The 26,584-nt window shown below is 24.2% G+C and overlaps 5 protein-coding genes and 1 long non-coding RNA gene across 20 annotated transcripts in view; 5 read left to right on the forward strand and 1 right to left on the reverse strand.

Annotated features, from left to right (window-relative positions):
* The window catches only part of LOC108001648 (platelet binding protein GspB), an 8,002-nt gene extending 5,847 nt beyond the window's left edge, over positions 1-2,155 (forward strand). For all 10 annotated transcript variants that reach the window (XM_062072477.1, XM_062072492.1, XM_062072501.1 and 7 more), the window contains one exon: positions 129-2,155. In XM_062072477.1, the coding sequence (XP_061928461.1) occupies positions 129-226 (98 nt within the window). In that variant the 3' untranslated portion in view covers positions 227-2,155. The remainder of the gene's footprint in view (positions 1-128) is intronic.
* The window catches only part of LOC133665800 (general transcription factor IIH subunit 2), a 26,997-nt gene extending 16,329 nt beyond the window's left edge, over positions 1-10,668 (reverse strand). The window contains exon 1 of the mRNA XM_062072600.1: positions 10,249-10,668. The gene's annotated coding sequence lies outside the window, so the exon portion shown is untranslated. The remainder of the gene's footprint in view (positions 1-10,248) is intronic.
* Positions 2,219-4,936, forward strand: LOC114578026 (uncharacterized). 3 transcript variants are annotated; one of them, XR_009829162.1, is made up of 8 exons: positions 2,219-2,504; positions 2,582-2,726; positions 2,792-2,954; positions 3,046-3,187; positions 3,253-3,517; positions 3,627-4,143; positions 4,218-4,822; positions 4,916-4,936. XR_009829162.1 is itself a non-coding variant. In XM_062072630.1 (6 exons), the coding sequence occupies exons 1-6, from the start codon at positions 2,322-2,324 to the stop codon at positions 3,740-3,742; spliced, it is 1,014 nt and encodes a 337-aa protein (XP_061928614.1). In that variant the 5' UTR covers positions 2,219-2,321; the 3' UTR covers positions 3,743-4,857. The 3 variants fall into 3 exon arrangements, 1 of the variants encoding a protein (XP_061928614.1); XR_009829153.1 differs by lacking the exon at positions 4,916-4,936 and having other exon boundaries at positions 4,218-4,857; XM_062072630.1 differs by lacking the exon at positions 4,916-4,936 and having other exon boundaries at positions 3,627-4,857.
* Positions 5,311-9,382, forward strand: LOC108001593 (uncharacterized). The gene is made up of 13 exons (XM_062072551.1): positions 5,311-5,451; positions 5,713-5,881; positions 6,169-6,364; positions 6,435-6,656; positions 6,874-7,041; positions 7,115-7,259; positions 7,371-7,538; positions 7,603-7,864; positions 7,945-8,262; positions 8,326-8,521; positions 8,592-8,752; positions 8,848-9,018; positions 9,107-9,382. Exons 3-13 carry the CDS (start codon positions 6,278-6,280, stop codon positions 9,330-9,332), a joined length of 2,124 nt encoding a protein of 707 aa, XP_061928535.1. The 5' UTR covers positions 5,311-5,451; positions 5,713-5,881; positions 6,169-6,277; the 3' UTR covers positions 9,333-9,382.
* Positions 10,669-10,742: 74 nt separating the features above from the next.
* Positions 10,743-14,420, forward strand: LOC108001649 (ADP-ribosylation factor 1). Of its 2 annotated transcripts, none has more exons than XM_017062763.3 (5): positions 10,743-11,159; positions 12,007-12,178; positions 12,317-12,426; positions 12,575-12,700; positions 12,961-14,420. In XM_017062763.3, the coding sequence occupies exons 2-5, from the start codon at positions 12,031-12,033 to the stop codon at positions 13,123-13,125; spliced, it is 549 nt and encodes a 182-aa protein (XP_016918252.1). In that variant the 5' UTR covers positions 10,743-11,159; positions 12,007-12,030; the 3' UTR covers positions 13,126-14,420. The 2 variants fall into 2 exon arrangements, with proteins under 2 accessions (XP_016918252.1, XP_016918253.1); XM_017062764.3 differs by having other exon boundaries at positions 10,743-10,878.
* A 6,665-nt stretch (positions 14,421-21,085) lies between these two features.
* Positions 21,086-25,216, forward strand: LOC108001620 (uncharacterized). 3 transcript variants are annotated; one of them, XR_009829174.1, is made up of 6 exons: positions 21,086-22,090; positions 22,165-23,355; positions 23,441-23,528; positions 23,666-23,832; positions 24,137-24,666; positions 24,774-25,216. It is a non-coding gene; the product is annotated as an uncharacterized LOC108001620 (long non-coding RNA). The 3 variants fall into 3 exon arrangements; XR_009829175.1 differs by having other exon boundaries at positions 21,091-22,090; positions 22,165-22,322; positions 23,094-23,528; positions 24,774-25,211; XR_009829173.1 differs by having other exon boundaries at positions 22,165-23,528; positions 24,774-25,215.
* The last annotated feature ends 1,368 nt before the right edge of the window (positions 25,217-26,584 follow it).

The raw sequence follows: 26,584 nt of genomic DNA on the forward strand, positions 1-26,584 counted from the left end.
AATTTCAATTATTCATTTTATTAAAATTTAAATGAATTTAACATTAAAAAAAACATTAAAAAAAAAGATTGATATAATACAAAAAAATTGAATATTAATATTAAAATTTCATTGTATTATTATATTAGGTGGTACCAGAAGAGTAGTTTTACTCTTACCCGATGGAAATCTGATGATGACGGAAGTGACGGAAGAACAATATGCTGCACTTGGACTCGGCAAGTGAAGAGACATTTAATATTAATATTATGCGGAATGAATAAACGATGATGCATCGAACTATACATTTTACAATGGAAGTTGTACGCTTAAGGGGTGATCGTGGGTTGTATATATGTAAGAACGTTCACTTCGTACAGTTGCGATGGACAAAATTATTTACAATTTTTCCAGCTAAAATAGGTACAATGAGAAAAATAAAGAAATAAACACATAGCTGGTGTACTGTAAAAAAAAAAAAGAAAAAAGAAAAAAAGAAAAAAATAACAGGATCGAAAATACAGAAATCTAGAATTTAGATTAATGGATAAATAATTATGTTTTAGAAATTCATGTTTCAGTGTCCTAAATCCGCCGGAATTTTAATTTTTATTTGTTTAATTTATAAATGCGAAGAAAGAAAAACGAAAAAATGCGAAAGGAAACATATTGCATCTTCAATAAAAACAATACCATTATACGTTTGAACTAAGCATTGTATTTGTAGGATAGTGAAGTATAATATCTGGGGTTTTATATTTTCCACACAATACAATAACAGGCTTTTAATAAAGACCTTTATTCCCCGCATACAAAGTCCAAGCTTATATAGCGCAATATATTTAATCAAGTTCTAGAAGCGTCGTGAGGAGTGTACCAGTTATCAAAAAAACAAATTGGCACTTAAGAGTGTAAATATTATTATTTAAAAAAAAATAAATAAAATAAAAAAAAGAGGAAGAAAAAAGTCGAAAATTAAATTACTCCTATCGCGATGAGTTTTTAAAGCTTGAACCTAGTTTGACTCTGTTCTAATATCTTCGTAAATGATTAACATAAATTTAATAATTTCCTTTGATTTATAGTTCAAATAATGTTGAAAATTAATACAAATTTAATAAATTTGATATTATTATAAATTAACTTACGCGAGCACAAGAAAATATTTCTTTTTGTCTTATTCTTTCTCTTTTTAAAATTTTCTTTTTGCGTTTCATGGACTGTATGCTTATTCTTGATAGATTAAAATAAGTGCACTCTTATAAAAAGAATAAACACATAACTTTTAATAAATCTATAAAGCTTTGACGAGAAAGAAAAAAAAAAAAGAACGAAAAATACAGTGTTGTTTAATGGAACATCACGCGCGTCTCATTATTATCAAGCTCCCATTCCTTTCCAGGTTGCTCGATAGTTATACACGTACAATTAATCGAAGATTTATTTTCTACAATGCTTATAACACAATGACCGCTTTTATGAAACATATACTTTTGAGAAAGAAAGATGTATTAATTTTTTATATGTTAAGACGAAGAGATTTGTGTAAAAATTAATGGACTTATTGTACACGCGATATAATACGTTGTAGACATTACATGACAACATTAAGAATCTGTGAGATCTTTTTCGCTTGTTTGTATTATTAGATTGTACAAAGCGTAATCTATAATGTCATAAGTACACGTGGAAGAAACGGAAAAAAAAACATTTTAGAAGAAATGCATATAATATTTATGCGTGTTAAACAAACAATTATACATACATGTATATGTATATGAAATTTAAAACGAAAAAACATGAATTCTTTATATTCATGAATTACGGATAATAAATATAAATAAGTGTACCTTATTGTGATTAAATCGCAGGCACGTTAAGCGAAATCGGACGTTTTCGTGGATTTTAATATCTAATATAGGGTTAAACTAGATTCAAGCGTTTAATTATAAGCAGTCTAAGACTCGCAATAAAATAAAAAAGAAAAAAACTGCACGAAACAAGAACTATTATTAATTATATCTCAGTATAAAAAGAAACTATTTTGCACGAAGTATGGCCAGGAATATAAAATCCTAGTATTTTACTAATGTAATCCTTTTGTACATAGAACTTCATTCTCTAAACCTTTATATAAAAAAAATTGTTTCCAAATAAATCATAGTCTTAAAATTAATCTATGTATTTTTTATTAATTATTCATTAAGTTTTGATCATTTATTTCTTAATCACAATGTATATATTTTCTTACGTTTTGTTTGAAACGAAATAGCATGCAATGCTATTGTGATTTCATTTGTTAATAATAATAAAAATTTCGTTTACAAATTTTTTTTCAGAAAATGAATCCTGAAAGTTTTACCAACATGGTTAGTAATGTGGACAAAAATAAATATGCACAATTTATTCAAAGAAGACTTCAAAGCATGCAATCCAGGAATAATAATTGGAAAATGTCGTACACTTTCGTTAAAACTGCTCAAAAAAATGTAGTTCTACGACATAAAACAAATATTTTACTTTATGTTAGTATCTTGATATTTTTAAGAAATCAAAGTATTATACAAAAATAATGAAATAATAACAAGAATTATTTTTATAGTCTTATAAAAGTAAATTAAAAGATGTTTGTCCAGCTCAAATACAAGCATTAAAACAACACATTCAAAAAGACTTGGAGCCTAAATATGATGAATCAAAGTCTACCGATATTGATTTTGATGAAGAAGAAAAAGAAGAAGACTTAGGTTTAAAATTAAAGAAATATAACTATTTTATAATTATATCTTTTTCTGAAATATAAATATTTTAGACGTTCATCCCAGCGAATTAACAGTAGAAGTACCAAAATTAAAAACATGGGATATGTACAAACAATTGGTAGAAGAATCACGATTAAGACCAAAAGTAAAATATATTCCTGAACAACCAGTAATAGATGTCTCAACTTTATCAAAAATTTATTTCGAGTACCGGTATATTCATCAAATATTTGCCAATTTAAAAAAATCTTTAATTTTATAATTTTCTATGTTTAAAATCATAATTTTTAATTTTATTCATTAGAATTAAAAAATTTATTATATCACGAATAGTTGTGAAAAAAAAACCCCAAAAAAGTATAATAAAATTAAAAAAGGAAAGAATTTTAGTGGCAAACAAGAATTATGTAGAATTTAAAAATTTCGAACTGAAGAAAGTATATAAGGTTGGTTTCGACTTTTTTTTTTTACATCACATATTTTAATAATTGATACTTTTTTTGCACGATAGAAAATAATTACGATAAAAAATATTGGTAATATGCCTGTGAGATATCATTTAAGAAAACAGCCATATCATTCTAAATTTTGGATTATGATAAAACCCGTGATTGAAAATAAAAATATCATTCCACCGGGATTGACAGTACAGTTGATCATTTTCTTCCGTTGTGATGAAATCGATACACCAGATGAGATATTGATAATAAAAGTTCAATACGGAAGTCCATTGGTCATTCGAATGTGTGGATACAAAGATTCTCCCCATTTAGTCGGTACAAAATCTTATCTATAAAAAAAATAATGAAATAAGAAACTGAAATATAAAAACAGAAATATATTTTACTATTTTATTAAATAAAATTTCTTTTTTTTTTTTAATAGGAATTTGCCAATCAGATGAAATACCTTTTAAATATTCGAATATGAAATTAAATCAAGATTGGCAGCCAGAGATAGAAATGTCATTTGATAGTTTAGATACATTTTATGTACGATAGATAATAATTATGATACGATTATTCTAATCTTATAATATTTGATTTCTTATGGTTTCAATTGGTAACAAATGATTATTCTATTAATTATAATAAAAACTTAGTATTTGCTTTTAGTAAAAAGATATAATATTAAAATAAATGACTATAAGAAATTTTTCGTCGCTTATTCGAAGAATAAAGAATTATTATATCATGTTTTTAATTTTTAGACTGAAAGTGTTAAGACCGACTCTCTATTGACATTCATGAGTAACGACGATAAATTCATAAGCATGATTTTTGATTGCAAAAGAGCTTTTATTGGAGAGGAAGTTTATGTAACTATGAAATTGAAAAACATCGGTGGAAATGGACGCTTTTTCATAATAAGTGAAATCGATTGGTTCTCCATGAACATTATGGTAAAATCATTTCCTTTTTTTAACCCGTTTAATAATATTTTATATATTTTTATACATTATATATTTTTTAACAGGATGTCACAGATAAAAATATTTTGAAATTATCTTGTTTCACTATATGGCCAGCATATTTTTCATTGAATAAAAACGAAGAAATGACTTTCCATATGAAATTTGCACCAGAATGCTTTGGCATTCATGTAAATTAAAAATAATTCGCAATCAGTATAAATACTACTATTATACTATACTAATATATATAATATAACTATATTATACTAATTTCATTCAATCCACTTTTTTTAATATTTACTTTAACAGGTGGAAAAAATATACATATTATGTACTAATTGTACCCTACTTACAACAGAAATAATCGGAGATGGGTTATTATATGAACCAAATTTCATCCAGCTTAGTAAAGTATCTATAAATTTAATTAAAAATTCTTTATATCTTTATATATAATTATATTAATGATAATCATGATATTAAACACAAATTATACACTTATAACAAAAATAAGAAGATAAGAATTAAAATAAATAAAATTGCAGCATTTGAAAAAAATAGAATCATCTAAAAGAAATATAGATCAATACTCGAAGTATTATATAAACTTAAGCACTGATACTCCTGATGGTGTTGGACAATGCATTATTCCCGTAAATAATGTTAGGTATAACATAACTTTTTTTATAAATTTAATAAAAAAAAAAATTCTATTTTAATCTATTGATAAAATACAATAAATTTTAATTATTTCGCGTAGTGAAATAAGCATGTATTTTTCTTGGAAGAAACGAAATGTGCAAACGAAAAATCATAAAATAAACGAAGAGAATTATTTTCCATTACAACTTCTTCATGTTGAACCAGATCATGGAATTTTTGCACCAACTTCTATTCATTATTTCACAGTAACTGCTGATTATACAAATTTACAACCAAATTATTATTTTGCTGTTCTACAGTGAGTCTGTGATTAAAAAAAAGAAAAAAAAATTAGAAACAAATAATAATATGATTAACATAAAAGTAATTTTAAATTAAAATTACTTTAGATTATATGTAGAAGATATACCGATCGAGGCAATTCCAAGTGAAATAGAAGTAATAACTAAAAAATGCACTACAAAACGGCGAAAATGCAAGAAAGTAAATTATTTCACAATTTTTTTCATCAACTTATATCGATTAATAGAATATTAATATTTTTTTAAAAAATACTTGTCGTTAGTCTGTAGACATTTGGGTTGCCGATGTTGAAATTTGGTTGCAATTCATGATGGATGATAAAAGTGAAATGTGCGTTGATTTTAATATTGAATTAATTTATAATCTTTAAGATTTTCATGGTATTATACATTTATATATATAAATGTTTTTCCTGAAAAAAATATTCTAATATGAAATAATATAATAAAGTAAACACAATAATATATAATTCGATCTCTGATTAAATTGTTGCAATATTTATCAAAAATCATAATGACTTTTTTTTTTTATAATAGTATATAGAAAAATATAATTACAAAAATAATATTTCAATTTAAAATTATATTTCAGTGATCAAGAAACTGAAGAAATATCGAAATATATCATAGTATCGGATTACAAATATCAACGAGAGTATGAAGAAGAAGAAGAAGAAGAAGAAGAAGAAGAAGAAGACGAAAAAGAAGAAAAAATAAGTGAAATAGAATTTAAAGAAGAATATAAATCAACATCTCAATTAGTAAGATTTTTATTAATTTTTCATTTCCTTTTCCTTCAATTCATTTTCATCTTTATAAAATTACATGAATTTATATAATATTATATAGATAAATGATGAATTATTCTCTCATTTCGATCTGATAAATCTAAAACAATTTGAACCATTATGGCAAGAAAAAATAATAAGTATGGGTATCATCAGACCTACAAGGCATATATTTAAAATAAAATAAAATTTTAAAATAATTTATATTCATAAAAAATATCATATCATTTTATTAAAATTATTATTATATTATATAACAGGACTTTGTACATTGGCATAGAAGAAACTTATGTTTTAGTATTAAGAAATCTCGCTAATAATCCCTTAAATTATTTATGGGGCGAAGTTAATGGTTTAGATTCAACAAAAATGAAACTTTGCGTATGTCCTGAAAAAGGAGAAATATTGGCTGGAGATGCCCAAAAAATGGAGATAATTATTACGCCTTTAAAAGAGGTTCGATGTTTATTTAATTTTTTAAAAATATAATTTAATTTTTCTTTATTATTATTATTTTTTTTTTTAGGGGATCGTACAATCATTATTTATACCATGTTTTGTAGGAGATTTGCATAAAATAATAATGTTAGGAATTGAATGTTTTATTGAACCACTTTATGTGACATTTTATTTTCCTTTAAATGACAAAATGTCATTAGAATTAAAGAATAATTTTGTTAAAATCGAATGGCGGACAGACAGTTTTAAATTCGCTTTTGATATGGCAGGAAAATCTAAAAAATATATGGTACGTTTAATTAATTTAAATTTTCTCGAAAATAATTCATAATTTTTTATGAATTAAAAAATCTTTTTATTAATTTTATATTATTAAAAAAAAACTCACAAATTAAAATTATTTTGTAAATTAACAATTACGACATTAATATTTTAAATTATTACATTAAAAAAAATTACATTATAAAAGAAAAATGAATAATTAATATTAATACACAATTTTCTAGAAAATATTAAACAAGTATAAAAACCGAGAAGAACGAGAAATAATGAACATGGATTTAGATCAAGGAGAAATTCTTAAAGATGCTTCAACAGATCCTTTAATACAAGAAATAGTTGCTGAAGAATCAAGCGAATATTTTCCAAATACTTCTGAAATCAATAGTTTTCAAGTAATCAATAGTTTTTGACAATTCAAAAAAAAATATTAAATGAATTATTATAATCTGTATATCAAATTTATAGACAAGCAATCTGAGAGTACAAATTGATAATAATTATTCACAAAATACAATTTCCTCTGGAAATATCATACCATTTCATCAAAGATATCTTCCATTAATTACACAACCTATTGTAATAGAATTTTTAAATTTACCATTAAGAACAGGTATTTTAAGCTTTTATTTTATTTTAAATTAAAAATACATATTTTTCAAAATGATATATTAAAATTCAAAAATAAATTTATATTTCCAATAAAAATAATTATAATTTTCAGTGCGAAAGAAAACTTTTATAATAAAAAATGAAACTTCAATTCCAACTAATTTTTGGCTTAGTATAAAGAATTTTTATCCTATCAGATGTACATGTGAATGGAAATCAAAAAAAGATCTAATTAAATCTATTTATAAGCGAGTGTTTGGTCAAAAAAAAGGATTAGTAGGTAGCATATCATTTATTTATGATATTATCAAATTAATTAAAGATATTATTTTTTCTTTTTACAGAAGAAACATTATATAAAGCGAAACAATATGGATCAGGTATAGTAATTTATGTTGATCCTTTAAATTCAGATATTGGCCCTTTCAAAGCCATATCTGTGGATATTTACGTTTTTGCTGATACATGGGGTATTTATGTGGATGAATTAGAAATAAATATTATTGGTTTACCAAAATATACCATAGGAATATGTGTACAAGTTGTTGGATCACCAATTACATTATCAATTTCTAATAGAAATGAATTTAACATACCTGTCATTAAGTATATTCAAAAATATATTTCATCAATTTTGAAAAAATGCAAATTTTTTTCTCCTTCTGAAAAATATATTTTTTTTGCAGATATGGAATTGAAGCTATAGGTATGCGTCTAAATGACAGAAAAATATTATTGACAAATACAAGTGTAATACCTATAGTTATTAATTGGCATACATTTTTAGTTAAACCAGTTATAAAAAAAATGCCTTTTAATATAATATTTAGCATCCAGACTCCATTTACTGACAAATTAGCATCACAACTAAGATTAAATAATGAAAAAACTGAGAGTGAAATACACTTAGAAGAACATACAAATTTTTCTTCATCAAAGAATTTAAATACATGTGATTCTATTGAAATTAATGATATAATTGAATCTACAACATCTAGTTATATGTAAATATTCTTAATATCAATATTTCTAATTATTAAAAAATATAAAATTATATTTTATTTTAGGGAATCTTCATTTATAACTTCATCTGGAATATCTAACAATGAAATTTTAATAAATAAGCATTCCAAAAATAAATGTGGCAATTTAAAATGTAAACATGATTGTAAAATTTGTCTCAAGAATTCAAAAAGAAGTGACATTGAATTAAAAATTTTAATACTTCCTTATTATGGTTTAATTAATACAAAAATTTGCAAAGTAAGAAGTTATTTAAAAAAACATTCTTTAAATATGATAAAAGATTTTTATTTTTAATTTATTTTTCAAGGTTACTCCCAAAGAAATGTTCATTTCACCCAAAAGTAGCGTGTCTCTAACTATTAATATACAACTTGATAAATATAAATTTATCAAGGAAATTAATAAACTTATTGAAGGAGAATTTTTTTGCAAAATTCTTGGATTTTTACGAATTTCACCAAGCGATATGTTTGTAAAACTAGCTAATAATATAAATTAATATTAAAAATTTATAAAATATTTAATATATAATATTTAATATATAAAATATTTTCTTATAACAGGTATAAGGATAATTATTATGCTAGACAGACAGAAAAATATTTTTCTCCTATAGAAATTGATGTCACTGCAAATATTACTAAACCTCGATTATATTTCAATATTTCAAAATTTGATAAAACATTTATATGTTGTGCCAATGAAGTAATGCAAAGTAAAACAAAACAAATAGAGTATGTACAAATATAAAATTACAAATATTTTTCTTTAAAAAATATAGAAATTATATATTGGATTTTTTATCTAATATATTTTCTTTAGATTAACAAAAAAATTATTATTATATAACAATAAAAATTACACAATAGAAATATTTTTGGAAACATGTGACCCATTTTATATTAAATCCATTGCAATACATACAGAATCATATCAATGTAAAATTGGAATTTTATGCATAAATCCAAATGAATATGTTGAAGTAATATTTTTATTTTTATTTTATAAAAATAAATTTTATATTTATGATACTTTTTTTTATAGATAAAAATAATATGTGTTGTAAAAGAGAAATTAATTAAAACTATATTGAACACAAATCAAAATTTTTATTACCCAAAAGTCACATTAAAAGAATCATTGCATATTATATATACTGATAAATATATAGAGGTATTAATTATCTTTTTTTTTTATTGTGCTTCAATTTAAATAATTAAATATTAAATATTAAATTTGTATATTTTCAGGATATAGATTTAATTTTACAAATATGGTTTCCGATATTAAAATTATCATCATATACATTAGATTTTGGTCTTATTTACGTAGGTGATACAAAGAAATTAACATTAACAATCAAAAATTTGTCAAGTATAATTAAATTTATTTTTTTCAATAATTGTGTTATATTAATATTTACTTTAGTATATATATTTTAATCAAATGTAATTATTTAATTTTTTACAGTATGTAATGTAAATTTTGAAATAAATAAAAAATTTAAGATCGATGATTTTATAATTGATCAAAAATGTGGAACATTATCAAATCGTTACAATCATGAAGATGGATATTTTACAATCACAGTATCTTTTCAACCAAAGTAACTTAATTAATTAAAAATATTTTATTATTCATTATACTAATCATTATATTCAATAACTATTATATATAACTATTATATACAGAAAACCAGGACAATTAGTTGAAACATTAGAAATATTAACAGATATCCTACATAATATAGAAGAATGTCAACTTTATGGAGAAGGTACATTAGATGAAAAATATCATAGTCCAGGTGCATGAAAGGATAAATAATTATATTTCTACTTTAGATTGATTGATTGAAAATAATAAAGGTTTATAAAAAAAATTAAAATATTATATAGTATTATTAGTAAGGATTATACTCTTAAATTATAATATAAATGTGCAAAATAGAATATAAATATTCATACCAATAACATAATTCCATGACGTTACATAAAACATAATACAATAGGAAAATTGAGACATTTTAACTCAAAACATATTAGCACTTGAGAATTTTAAACCGGTTTTTTATTAATTTAACGAATATTTACGATCGTATTACGAATATAACGAATATAATATTACGATTAACAACAATTAATTAACACTATATAATTAAATTCATTCACGAGAAAATAAAAAATAATAATGAGCACAAACGTAACTTTATAACTATATAATCTTAGTCATTGATAAAATAGTTCGTTTTTCTATAATTATATTATTGGAATTTATAATAAAGAAAAAATACAATTTCGCTCTCATGAGTGTGGGCCTTTCTATGATCAGTCCAGTATTTATTCACCGATACACTTTGGAATTTTTGATGACTTACTGTGTTCTCTTGATATCGCCATCTACCGAACTAAATGCAAATCATTGAGGATTTTATTCGTCACGTGACTAGCTTAGCCAATCAGAGAATTTTAAGGGCCCTATACGTGGCATAAGGTATGAATCCTTTCCACGTCCGCCATTTTGACATACGGTACTTTTCGAGAGTGTTGGTTTTATGTTTTATCGTTTCTCGTGAAAATAATCTTTTTTACTGAAACGTAAGTAACGTAAGTGGCTTATACAGGCAACGTGACATTACGGGGAAGTCTCAATAATCAAACGACGTTTCTAAATAATGGAACTTTGAGCGGGGAACCTTTGACGATTTGCTGGGGAGTAGGTCGAAGGTGACAGACAACCGGGTGTACGCAGTGGCTTCGCAAACTGCACAATATCTTCCGCCTTGTTCGCAATACTTCGGTATTGGCGTTTTAGGTAGCCGATCACGTTTTAAAAGTGAATAGATCACCAGCAAAACACTCTAGAGTGATCCTTAACGGTATGCTAGTCTGATAATCATAGCGATGTATTAAAATGAGAATCAATAGCGGGCAGCATGAGCATCTCGTGCGTGCCTCTATATAATTTTTTTTCGTTCAGTTAAATTAAAATCTATGATTTAAATTGTTCTCTTTAGTTATTTTTCATCGTAAATTTTTCGTAATTGTGCAGGTTAGCTTTTTGGGCTTAGTATCAATGTATTCGTATTTTACACATGTTTCTGCTCCAATTCTATCTACGTAATTTCAATTTTTTTCATGAAACAGGTCTTTCGTTCATTAATGTCGTTTGAGATTATTTCATTATTTTAATCAATTCGATTATTTTTTTCATTTTGTGAAAATTATTTCGAAATGACTTTAAATTTGATATATATTATTGCACGTTGATTGTATATACATTGTATTACATATGTCGGACATATATCTCTTCGAACTAATCATAAATTCAAGATAATTAATTTTTAATAGTCCATTTTTTAATTCAATTATAATTTTATAATATTTTTTGTCTTTATGCTTTTACAAGTGATGCGGTCGCTAATGTTAATTATCTTTCAATAAAACTTTCATTCGTAAATATTTATTTATATTTTTAAATAAAAATATAAATATATTTACACAATAAAAATAATATTATGTATAAAATTAATTTTATTTAATAGAATATTAACAAGATATAATATATTCTTTATGAATTTCAACCATGTGATATGGTATCAAATAAAACTTTCATTAATTTCAATCAAGTTTTTTAATAATTTTTTTTTTTAATAATTTGGTTTAGCTGTTATTATTAACTTATGTTTATTAATGAAATCTTAGTTTATTATTTTATTGTTTTAGGTATTTAAATAATCAGCATTAACCATGGGGAATATGTTTGCAACATTATTTAAAGGCCTTTTTGGCAAAAAAGAAATGAGGATTTTAATGGTAGGTCTTGATGCAGCGGGTAAAACCACAATTCTGTACAAATTAAAATTAGGGGAAATTGTTACAACAATTCCTACTATAGGTAAATATAGAAATTATATATATTTAAATATTAAAAATACATTGCAACAAATATATTTTTATTTTTAATATGCATAGAAAAAGTTATTGTCTATTGGTATCATTATATAGTTTATTAATTAAATGTTATAAATTTTAGGTTTCAATGTAGAAACAGTTGAATACAAGAATATAAGTTTTACTGTATGGGACGTAGGTGGTCAAGATAAAATCAGACCTCTTTGGCGACATTATTTTCAAAATACACAAGTATGTAATTGTTTATTATAATATCAATTAAATTTTTTTGTATAAAGTAATATAATTATTTATGTAAATTTGGAAATTTATTTTTTGTTTATTTAAAACATATAATATCTCTGACAAAATTGTTTTCATAGAATAAATTTATTTTCAGGGACTGATATTTGTTGTTGATAGTAATGATAGGGAACGTATTGGTGAAGCACGTGAAGAATTGATGAGAATGTTGGCAGAAGATGAACTTAGAGATGCAGTACTTCTTATATTTGCTAACAAACAAGTAAGTTTCTGAAATATTAATATATTTATAATTAATATAATTCTTAAAGAAATTTATCTTATTTCATATTATATATAATATATTAAAAACATAATATTTGTTACTTTATGTGTAAATATAAAATTTATATAATTATTTATGTGTTATTTATGTGTAAATAATTATATAAAATTTATATAAATAACAAACTTTAATAATAAAAAAAGAAAGAAAAAATAATGTATAAAATTGAGATTAGTATTTATTAATTAATATTTTAGGATCTTCCAAATGCAATGAATGCGGCAGAAATTACTGATAAGTTGGGGCTTCATTCTCTCCGCAATCGTAATTGGTACATTCAAGCAACGTGTGCTACAAGTGGAGATGGACTTTACGAGGGTCTTGATTGGCTCTCCAATCAGCTCAAAAATGCCAATCGCTAATTGGAACGTTATTTTGTCAACATTCAGTTGCTATATTAACATCATAAAATCAGCTGCACACCTATTCCCCCATGAATGAATAATAGTATAAAAAGAGGTAATACTAAGTGCAAACTGCGAGATCTTTTTGATCTTGAAGTGGAGGGTGAAGATTGTCGAAAGTTGTCATTGTGCCAGGAAGTTTTTTGGGGGGAGGGGAGTGGGGAAACCGGCCGGAAGCACACATTCGAACGGCCACACAAGACTATTGCCTTGTGCAACTTATTATTATAATTATTATTATATTAGCATTATAGTTACACTTTTTACACAGAGATACCACGAGAAAAGTGGAAAACTTGGAAGTAATTGTATTAAAGTACCTAACTCTGAAACATACAATACACATTGATTAATTAATAATTTGAATATCTTTGAAAAAACTTAAGAACAAAAAAGTGAAATATCCACGGTGTTGTCAGTTTGAATATGTTGGACATACTGATTATCATAATGTAGCTGCATATTGTACATTACATTATATAAATATGATGATAAAAATGTGATCAATAGATGAGAGAATGTTGCTCTGTCCACTACATTATAAATGTCACATCGGCCCATCAGTTGACATAAAAAATGCAGTGAGTGGTAACTGACGGTGCAATGACTTACTGTTTCTAGTTACAAAAGTTTGTTTCTATTTTTTTAAGTTTTCAGTGGTATACGTCGATAAAAAAGTAAACAAAAAAAAAAAACAAAGCTATGCAAAATGGTTGTCTTACTGCTTATGATTATCAGCAGGTGTTGTAATTGCACCCTCCTTCACCTGTTTAGAATAAAACGAACAGTCAGTCAACCATGTATATCTCAGTGTAAAAGAGATATCATTTATTTATTGCACCTTGATAAGGTAAAATTAGAATATTGTCAACATTCCGAAATTATGCATCGATCGTGGCGGGAAATGCAGATAAAAAAAGATTTGAATAAAAAGAAAATATGAAAGATGAAAAAATGCGGAATAAACTAAAAAAAAAAACTAAAAAAGTTAGGAAAGAACCTCTCACAGCAAAGAGAGATAGGCCTCGCAATTTCTAAGCCAGCTATCCAAACTGGCATGGCAGTCTGCCAGATGAAGCCATTTTCGCAAAGCCCTTCAATCTCCTAATGTTTTCCTGTCCTTAAAAATACATTGTTTTTACGAAATAATCTTCCCCTAATTGATCAAATCGCCTTTCCGTCATATGCGAAGATTCGTATAATTATATATGAATGTTTAAACGATTTGTGAAATATACTGTAATTGTGCTTTATGTAGTCTATGTGTTATTTGCCGTTAAAATAGTTTGTTTTTGTTCTGGCTAGTTTATCAAATAGAATTTATAAAAAATTCTTCTTTTGGGATGTATGCATACTGTGCAGGAAATGACAAGGATAAAGGAATTTCTACATTAATGCGAGAACTGATTACATTATTATTATTATTATTATTATTATTATTATTATTATTATTATTATAATTATTATTATTATTATTATTATTATAATTATTATTATTATTATCATCATCATCATCATCATCATCATAATTTACGTCAGACGAAAATAGACATCTCTATTCACAATCAGCCTGTATTCATCAGATGATGGTACTTCAGTTATACAAGCACGATTACTTTTTTTTTTAATTACTAAAGACTGCACACCGCCTATACCGCATGTTTCATTTAGCAATTTAAGTTCTTTTTATTTTTTTTTTTTTTTTTTGGTCAGCTAATTATATATTAGAATAAATTATAAGTGCTAAATTTTCACTATAAAAATCAAATCTAAATTTCTATTTTCATTTTTTTAGTAAAAAAAAATTATAAGTAATTTCTTAGTAATAATATACTTATGTATAACAGATTTTTTCTGAATTTTAATAACGTGTGTATATTTAACGATTAGAAATTTTAATGAGGATATTATTTGCTCTAACTCTGTCAGAACAAAAATAAAGAACGTAATATTTGAAATATACGATTTTTTACCGATTCTACAGATCGACTCATCATTAAATAAGATATTCTTTTATCTTAAATCATTTTTCATTCATCTTCATTAGTAACCAAATACTTATAAATGTAAAATCATCAAACAACTTTAAAAAAATTGTATACAAAAATTGTTAAATACTTTGTATTTAATTCATTCAGTATATAACATACATATATGGATTGTATATGCAATTTCAAAGAATTGTAAACAGATTTTTTTTTCTTTTTTCTTTTTTCTTTTTTCTTTTGCGTGTATTAATTTGCTTAATATTTTTAATACGGTATGTTATTTTAGTTACCGATCAGATTAATTAAAAAACAATATTAAGAAACTTTCAATATATATATATATATATATATATATATATATATACACATGTGTGTTATCATTATAACAACGATAAATGGGTTAAATACTTATAAGTTGCATTCATGACGTTGGTTTTATGCGCATGACCTCAGTGTCGTGACATTTTCTTGCGCGTAATCTTCGATGTATAAGTAAGTACTCAATACAATACATTGTCATTTAGCTTCAAATGTACATTACGTGCACGAGTGTGAGTGAATCCGGTTTCATTAAATCTTTGTTTGGTAAATAAACAAAATAAAATCATTTCAACCTTGAAGACAAAATTAAATTTTATGAATCCTTATAAAATTCAAATCCAATTTATTTTTACTTATTTACTCAATTGAGATTTATACAATAAAAAAATACTTCGTACAAATTTTATGAATTTATTAAATAAATCATTTGTTGAACATCGATATGGATAATTATGAAAAATATTGATAGTAATGTAATTAAAAATCATATCTTAAATAATGATACATTTAAAATAAGCAGGAAATATATATATATGTAGTCGATGTATTTGATTTTTTTATTGGTTAGAATTTACATCTATAAGCAATCTATAAAATTTTAATCGAAGATATATATGTTCAATATAAAGTGAAAGTTAATAGAAAGTAGATTTTCTACAAAATTTATTCAGATTTTATATATAAAGATATTAAAATGAAACTCAATTTATAAATGCTATTAATATACATTGAAAAAATGATATAATATTAACTATTTAATTTTGTTTTAAAAACAAATAATCGATTAAATTTATTTTCAAGAAAATAAATATATATATATATATATATATATATATATATATATATATATACATAAATATACATTTTTCACTACAGTTATACTAGATTTAAAAAAAATTTTAAATTTTATTAATATGAACTATAATACCGATATAGTAATAATCTATTCTTTTCTTCAATTACGAAAAAAAGATGGCGCTATCAATCAAACAGGGTTACTATTTTTCATATTTATTTAACTTACTTACTAGCCATTACATTTATGGTTCCCGTATGGCATATTCGAAATATAGATATAGTTTATGAAAAAAAATAAAATCGATGCTTCTTATATTTTAAAATTAGGATAGAACTTATAGGATAACGATTACATATTAAATGTCAGACGAAATGTTTATGATAGATACAAACAGCCCCAGATTTTTTGTCGAACAAATAACATCCGACTTTATTCATCACGATCTTTCAAATCGTGGTACTTTTCTATACAATTTTTATATAAATCGTTGATTATTAATATTATAATAATAAAATAATAATAAATAGCAAATAAAAAATTTGTCAATTACCGATAACAAGGTAAGTAAAAATCCTCCAGGAAATGATAATTGTTTGCGCGACAATGTACATAGATGTAATATAATTTTAATTTCGAGGTTATTATGTAAGTAATATATCAAAATATGAATCCTTTCAATTCTTTTTTTCTGAATAAAAATTTTACATCTCATATATATAAATTAGAAAACATTTTTTACAGTTATAACAAAATATCGTTTTATAATGTGCCAATATATACATAATATATAATTATTATTATACATGTATATATACAAAGTTATTATGAAATGTTATTCAATAGTGTTTTTTTGATAGTAAATTTGATAGTAAATTAAAAAAAAATATACTTAATGCAAAATTTCTTAGCTATTACTATATATGTTACATAGTATTTTTTTTGTTTAAAAGTGTTTAAAAGTAAATTTTTTTCTTTTTTATTTTTTTTTTTTGCTTAAAAGAAAACTTTCAAAACAGATTTATTAGTATTAAAAATAAAAATGTCAGTACTTTCGATTTTTATTATTGAGAATCCTTTTAAATCAAAATTTGGACAATCTTCGGATATAATATAAATTATTATATTTCATTGTCACGATATAAACAAGATTTTTTTTGGTATATCACTACCATAGCATCCTTGTGAAATGACGTTGCTAAAAATGTAATTCCTAAAAATTCGATCGGACCACTCCATGTTTTATATGATAAACTGTTTGAATTACACGATCATCTGTGTTTTCCCATCGACGAAGCATGGGTTATCAATTTTCCTCGGACATTGGAAAAATATTATTTCAAGTTGAAGCCAGATTGTTGTTGCGGTGCCAGACGAAATTCCAAGGAGAAGGTTTTTTCAATCTAATACTCAGAATTTTAAAAATGAAAATGAATAATCTATTAGATGATCATTATTACATATTTTGCAGTAAGAATAACTAAGTTAATAATTTTTAATTTTATTTGTGAATATTTTTTTAGATTTTTTTAGATATCAGAAAAATTTCTCTGAAAAGAATGAAGATTTGATTAATTATTTTTGAGAATATGAAATATGAGAATGAAATACAATGTTAAAACAATTTATAAAAGCCCAAAAGTTCATATTTACTAGCAAAATCTTTCCATTTTTCTGTTAATTCTCAAGTTACTTAATTCAATATATATTATTTAATTAAATTTTGATCATTAGAAGAATTTATAACAAATATATATATACACATCATACACATATAATATCATAAAAATGGCATCAACATTCTCATCTCGTCGACATATATGCACCTTAAAATATTGAATCACGTCGCACTTATGTATTGACAATGGTTATGTATGTGGGTGGTGTGCTAAATAGAAAATATAAAACTAAATAAATGTGAAGAATGTAAACTCAATATGTAATGTAAGATAAATTCTAACGACGTGCAGGAATGCTGCATAATTCAGCTATTAATTGATTGCCATTCATGTAAATTCGATTAATGAAAGCAATGATCGTTGAGAAATAAATGTTTCTCGGCTTGCATGCAAAAGTTGCCTTTGATTTTCAGCGTTGTTCATTTGATGAAAATGGGCTTTTCCATCTTTTATTTGATCATTAATTGGCGCCACTGAAACAATAAATTATTTATAATCGCACGATTTACGATTGAAGAATTTTCATGACTATAAAAAGCGGAAATAGGTTTATGAGTTTGATATCAATTTTGCAAGCGTCATGATCGAACTTAGACTACATGATTTACCGATCATGCTCTCTACGCGTTCCATGCATTTAATTTATTTTACAACTCCATGTAATTCACGTCATTCGACCAAATTTACTGATATAGGCTATCCATTTGGATATGCCGCACTTGGACGAAATAAATTTTGTTTCTATACTATGATCGCGATCAAAAGTGTATTTACATTAGTAGATCATTTACATACATAGATCATTGATAATTAAGATAATTAAGATAATTAATCTCTTTCTAAATTTGATTATAAAAAAATTTTTTAATTAATAATAAAATTCTAAATAATAATTCTTATTATATATTATTCATAATTTAATAATTTTTTATCTTTTTTTTTTTATTTATTATATTTTTATTTTATTATTTTTATTTATCATAAATAAAAATTAAGATAATATTTTTAATTTTTAAAAATTAATCTCAAATTTTTAATTCTATCTTAAAAAATAAATATATATTTGATTTTTATTATAAAATTTTTATTATGTATTATTTACTCAATCAATTTCTATGGGCATGTTACATCGAATGATCTAAAGAATTAGATATTTCATAACTACAATTTTTAAAGTTAGTAAAAATTAATAAAAAATTGTGAAATTCTTCTAGATGGTCTCTGAAATATCGGCAGTCAATTTTAGTTGTATACTTTACAACAAACTCGGCGATCGTCCAAGATTCCTTTCATATGCTTCGTAAAATTATGAGCCATCGATTTCTTACGTGCACGCAGAGCCTCTGTCGGATCCTTCAAGAGATAACTTTCTCCGCGAAAACACTGAATTGACTTTTCGTCACGTCGCCGGTTTTAATGTTCGCACAACGTGAATAACCTTTCGATACGCATTCGGTCACTTAGGTATAAATCATTCGATACATACGCAAGAAATTTACATAAACAGTGTACGGATGAGGGCTGAAACGAATCCGGACATAAAACGCGAAGAAGGATCGACATGGTGACGACCGTGTGGAACAAATATTTTAACGTGCGTATATATCATCAATAACATCGATTTTCACGAATCTCTTATAATTTATGTTTGTTTAGTTATTGAGCAATTCGTTTTAAAATAGGTCATGGTAAACGTGTTGCACATATCTGCACGTGAAAATTTGGTAATGCAATTGCATCAGAAATTGTATTCAGAAATTTTATTTTATTATTGGACATTAATCGGAACATTTGAATTATCATACTTCATTTGAATTTTTGTTTATATAGAACAATATAGAAAGATATAAAGTGAAATATATGATGAATATTGATATGAGTCAAAAAAAAAATTGTAAATGTAAAATTATTTTATTTAAAAGTTTAATTTTCAACGAATATGTGATATCGAAAATTCATTGCATATATATATATAAGCTTGAATATAGTGTCATCTGTAGAACAATTCGGCGAACTTCACTGCAAAGTTTTTTTATATAAAAGTTATAAAAAGTTATATAAAATTTTTCTTATACAAAAATTTGTGTTATTATATATAAATCAACAAAAAATACAATAAAACAAAATTTAAATCAATTATTTAATTTAAATAATATATAATAATTAATAATATAAAACAATATATAATAATATAAACATTTTTTTAAATTTCATAACTTGATTTTTGATCAGAAATAATATAAGAAAAATTTATAATAAATTTATAATGATAAATAATACAAGAGAAATTTTGTTAGTATTTGTATTATTTTATATTATTTTATGAAGTTTGGTATATTTGTGTGATGCTAATATTGATTTTTTTCATAATTTATTCTACATATTTATTCTATAGAAATTAATATATAATAATATATAATAATTGTTTAATTATTTTTTGTTAAATTTTTTTACAAAATATATAAATCTGATTATTTACTTTCAAAAAGTATATCAGTTAGATTCTAAGAATATCATTATTAAAATGAACAGTTCAAAATGATCAGTAGAGAAAAGTGCATATATGATAATTTTATCGAAGCGTATATAAACGAATATGTGAACGTATATGCGTGATTAGAGGCGTGGATTAATAGATCTAGACGAACATATATATTTGCAGATAGAAGGGCGAATATTTCAGCTTTGAATACATAGACTTGGAAATTATAGGGTGTGTACTAAAAAAAATGTGATTATGCACATATAAACTTTATTTACATACCGTGTATTTAATACATGGTAAAAAAGATATTGACAGTGCTTGATGTTAAAATACTCAAAAAATCTTTTATATAGTTATTATAAATATATATCTTTTTTTACATGATTAAAATTTCTTTCATAATTTTTTAATACTATATTTAAAAAATGACCATATAATATTTTTTCTATTATTACTTCTTTTATATAGAATTAATCCTATAACTTCAAATAATGAATTTGAATATTATAGTTAGAAACAGAAATAGTGAAAATTTGACTATCATTTATATTAATATGTGAAAAAAAATTAAGTATTCATATGAAAAATAATTTCAATTAATCGTATATCAAGAATTTAAATTTATTTAGATTAATTATTATAATTTTTTTATGAATTATAAAAATAATAAAATAAGTAAGCAACTTACAGAAGAATAATAAATAAATATTTATAAATATTTATAAATTTAATAAATATATTTAGATTAATAAATACATTAATAAATAATAAACAAAAAAAATAAATGAAATAAAAAAAAGTTTCATTTCAAAAAAGGAATTTATATAGAACTAGTTCATCAAAAACGAAATTTTAACAAACTTCATCTTTCTTCGATAATTTATGTGTAATGCGATCTTTTCGCAAAAAAATAACAGTGAGGAACCAATAAAAAAGGAAAAGAGATACGACTATCATAAATATTACGTCTGCTTTCTAAATCAATCGCCTCTCTTAAAAACTAGCTTTACCATATCTCTAAATCTGATGTCGAGATATCGATGACAAGTGGACATGTCGCGACGCGATACAAGGTTCGATTTCGCGCTGGTCATTCATGACTCCACGTGAAATTAAGATCGATTTCACATCTAACGAGCGTCGGCCTGTGGCCTGGGTGTCGCGAAACAAATAAGAAGGGCGGGGAAAGATGAGATTGAGCCGGTTGGTCGTTCAACCGAGCCAGTTACAACAGACGGCGCCCATGATCTGGTCAGTTTGGCGAAGAACGTGAGAGTAAGTCGCTCCTGGAACGAAAAGAGGAACAGAGAGGGCTGAATGAAGAACGAGTAAAAAAATATTGTGACGACGTAGTGAGACACGTGTGCAAGACAAGAACGAAGACAGGATTGGAAGAGAGGAAGAAAAAAAAACGTTATGACGGTAAAGAGGTTAAGGTGTGAAAGAGATGAGAACATATGTGATTGAAAAAGGCGAACGAGTGGAAGAGGAACGGGGATAGTATGACTTGTTGGGAAACAACTAAAGAGGGAGGAAGCGAATATGTATGTGAGTACGTGGGACGGATAATACTTCCTTGGCGCGTGTAATGTACTCGTCCGACGGCGCCGGCGCCTGCATATATTGCTCTTTCTATCTTTTTCTCCGTCTCGAAGTGAGTATTTCATTTTCTATCTCTCTTTCTACTCTTGTCGAGTGCAGCGTATTTATAGTGTATTATTATTATAGTATGTTTACGTGACGTGACACAGATTCCACAGAGACGCCTCCTGAAAAATCTACTATATGATTATGTCTGGTGTATGCAAAAATTTTTGGGACGTGTCTAGAACGAGGTTATAGTTGTTATGACGTATGACATTGCGTAGCTCTTCTAAATGTTGTCGGTTTGGAAACAAACAAATATTATTAATCATCGATTTTCAGATGAAAGATTATTATTGCGACATATGAAAGTACTTGATATATATATTTGAATCGTTTAGTCAAATTACATAATAAAAGACGAGAATGATAAATTTCAATATTATTTTCCTATCGATACTAATTATGTTAATTATTATTAATTGACTGTTATAATTATAATATTTTTATAGTAAGTTACATTGTTATATAAGTTTCTATTATATTCAAAAAATTAAATATTATATGCGAAATTAATAAAATAAAAAGCATATATTAATATAATGTAATTTATAGATATTTATTATATATTTAATTGTTAGTTTACATGGCAAGTCGTGATTTATGTAAATATATATTATGTATATTGTAAATATAATTATGTAAATATATAGCAATGTTAACGAATGTTAGCAATGTTAACAATGTTATGGAAAATAGCATTTATCTTCGATCTAAAGAAAAAAAAAAACTAGAACGATATAATATCAAATTTATTCATTTAAATTTTTCTTATTCAATTATAATACATTTATTATTATTTTTATTGATTACTTATCGATAATGGATCTTGACATCGTAAATAAAATATTATCAACGAGCAAATTTTTCTATTTATATATTAGAATATTATATATATATTCTATTATGTATATATTATAGTACATATCTTTTACATGTCGCTATTTTAAAAAATGTCAAATTTCACAATATAATGAGATAAATAACGAATATTTACCATTGGTATTCATCAGCTATACTGTTAATCTGAATGATCAAAAAAGGGTGAGGAATATTTTCAAAAATCGACACGTAATGCATTGTGCCTTGGCCGAGACAGGTGTCTCGATTGCGGCGCCGGAAGACCATAAACTGTTTTTCGGACAAGATTTCTACCGAAATCCTGATACGGAATGGCAAGCATTATTTACACCTCGTTGTAAAATTACATATACACTTATGTTCTTTCATGCTGTCTACGCCTGAATGTATTCAGGTTCATTTAAATTACAGAAGGTAATTCGCATCTCTCTTTTTCTCTCTTCCATACTTTCTTTCTTTATGGAAGTATAATAAAAAATTTCCGTACATGAATCAAAAGCATACTCAAGTATTCGAATTATGGAATAATGAGATAATTGAAGAAATTGCAGAAATGATGGTGTACATATAACGAAATGCTTTAATACGTGAGTCATCAAAATATAAAATTTGTATATTTTATACATTATAATTATAATATTATTTCAACTAATAAATGTTAATTATATAATATACAATTAAGTAAAAAAATATTATCCATATTTTATTCTTATTCACAACTTAGATGCATCAAGAAAATCTGGCAAATGAAAAGAATTTTTAAGAAAAGATACATAAAGGATTCAAACATATATCTCCAAGGATTATTATATTTATAATAACATCTATTACTAAATAAGAGGCATTCAGTTTAAATAATATAAGAAAATTCTTTTGTTGGATATATATACGGTAAAATTTTAAAACTCTTATATAATAATTTTATAATAATTAATATTAGGAACTTAACAAGTTAGAGAATATAGATTTCTTTTTTATGAGAAACAGATAATTAATCATGAGAATTATGAAAATAAATATTAACTATGAGAAACAATAATTGTAAAAAATAATTGTAAATTAAAAAATTTAATTTGTTTTATTACTAATATTATAACTTCTAATTTACAATTTGTAAATTTTTTCTACAATAATTAATCCATAATCATACAAGAGAATTTTTATTAATATAACGATAATTTTTTATGTGAAATAGAAACCATATACGAGTTGATATGAATGTGTATGTATGAAACAAAAATATTGGCGATTGGCGATATCGCTTTTGAGTGACATACTAAAAACACTATACATACTAGACTGATTCGATTATTAAAAAGATTATATTGGAGTATTCAACTGAAAGGTATTTGGAAACAAGAAGCTTTATTATATTTCATGCGATCGAACGTGCTTCCGCACTTGACATCCGGATTATCCTTAATTCATGAAGAAAAGAAAGCGATGAAGGTAGACCAGGTGAAACTACCGACGCTTATCTTATTGATGGTAACTTTATTCATCGTATCTGTGGAGTTTGGGGCTCAGTTTTTCGTAGAATCGGCTATTGTCTCGGAGATTAATGGTCCCGCGCGAAACCATTCGTCCTGCAAACACGAAGATCCGAAAAATTTCGCTTCTTTTGTGGCATGTTCCTTTTACCTTGCGATGCCATGGCAAAGAGGACACGGGCCAATTTCGATGTTCATTCAAGAAATTGAACCTTCTAAAAGTTTTGTTTTCAAGGTAAAAATTTAATCTAATACTACTTAATCTAGTTTATATTTGATTTTGACCTATTTTATATGTCTATTATGTCTTTGTATCATGTCTTCACGTATGTTTATTTCTAGAAAGATTTATTAATTATTGAACAAAATTTATATTTTATTCTGTTATGGGTGGTTATGTTGATGGAAGTATCATGGAAGATAATAGAAGATGATGAAAGACGATAAAATAAAAATGATGAAGAAATTATAATAAGTAGATTTTATATTGTTTGAATATCTCTGAAAAGTATTATCATACTGTTTTTCTACTGACAATGATTGATATATTATAATGTTTTTCTACTAATGATTACTGACGTTAATAGAATTATTTTTAGTAGTAGAATTTATGAAAATAATACAGGAAAAAATGTTTAATTTTTTCACAAAATAAAAAGAGATTTGAAAAAATTGTCAATAAACAGATAATAGTCAAAGTCTTATATTATAGATTTCTATTTCTGTTTATCATTATAATTTATTTTATTTTAAACTAAATAACATTTCTTACGTAAAAATATTAATCAAAGATCACTATTGCTTAAATATTTTTTATCATAAAAAATGAAAAATGTTGAAATATTCAATATTTAAATAACATTTTTGCTAAACATTTTTAATAAATGTAAGATATAAGTTATATAGAAATATTTAAATAAAACAGTAAAAATGCATCATACGTGATTAATAAATAAACAGATTTATTCATGAAATATGAAGTCAAATTATAAAAGTGAATGCTAAAAGTGGATTATAGATTAATAATCAATAATAACTAATAATTGATTATATGAAAATTTATATTAGAAATTATATACTCCAAATTTTAAATTCTGAAAATTCTAAGAATTTGTTTATTCTTATTAATTAAAATTATCATTTAATCATTGTATATTTTCTTCTTTGTAATGATATTTTGTGATAATTAGCAATTTTGTGATATTAATAATAATAGATGTAGCATTAATAATAATAAGATTATTAGCATAATCTTGTATTATATTAAAACTTGTTTTAAAATTTGTAGACATAAATATAAAGAGAGAACTATTTTCATTTATTATATGATGTGATCTTATTTAGAGATTTAATTAACATTAAAAAACATATGTATGTGTATATACATATATCTTCAAAAATATTTTCGTTGATTTTTGATTTTTGGATATATAATATAAAATAAAGTTTTATTTAGAACAAGATAGATATTTAAAATATTTAAGAAATTTAAAAATTACATTTCAAAGAGCTAATAATGAAACATAACCTAAAATTTCGAGAAAAATAGCAAGATATTTATATCAATTTTCATATCTTCATGCTTTAATTTAAAATATCTATTATAAAATATAATTTATAATATAATTATATAATAATAATTATATAATATAATATATAATTTATAATTATATTTATAATAATTATATCTATAGTCAATAATAATTATATTATAAAAACTGAATCATAATTCAATTTATATAGAAAGATATATAGTACTGTATATAATTATAAATATGCATAAATTATTTTTTCTTAAGTAATATAATTTAAATATAATTGTGAATATCTCATTATATTTTAGAAAATTATTTTTTTTAAGGAAAAAAATATCGCTAATAAAATAATTTTATCAATTATAAACATCTGAATTCAAGCCAATAATAACACACAATGCAATTTCGTACAATACTATGTAGTTGTAGATTAACAAAATATGATAAACTGATTATAGCTGTCAATTTTTTTTTGCTTTTATGTTTTGTTTTTTTTTTAAATTCTATTGTTATCATCACGATCTTTTTTGAAAAATATTAACTTTTTAATTGATACCAAAAAATTTAATTATATGCTTTCAACTCAATTTTTCAAAGTTAAATTTTTTTATAATTTTT

This window comes from Apis cerana, linkage group LG1 (genome assembly GCF_029169275.1).
Source record: "Apis cerana isolate GH-2021 linkage group LG1, AcerK_1.0, whole genome shotgun sequence".
NCBI classification, from domain to species: Eukaryota; Metazoa; Arthropoda; class Insecta; order Hymenoptera; family Apidae; genus Apis; species Apis cerana.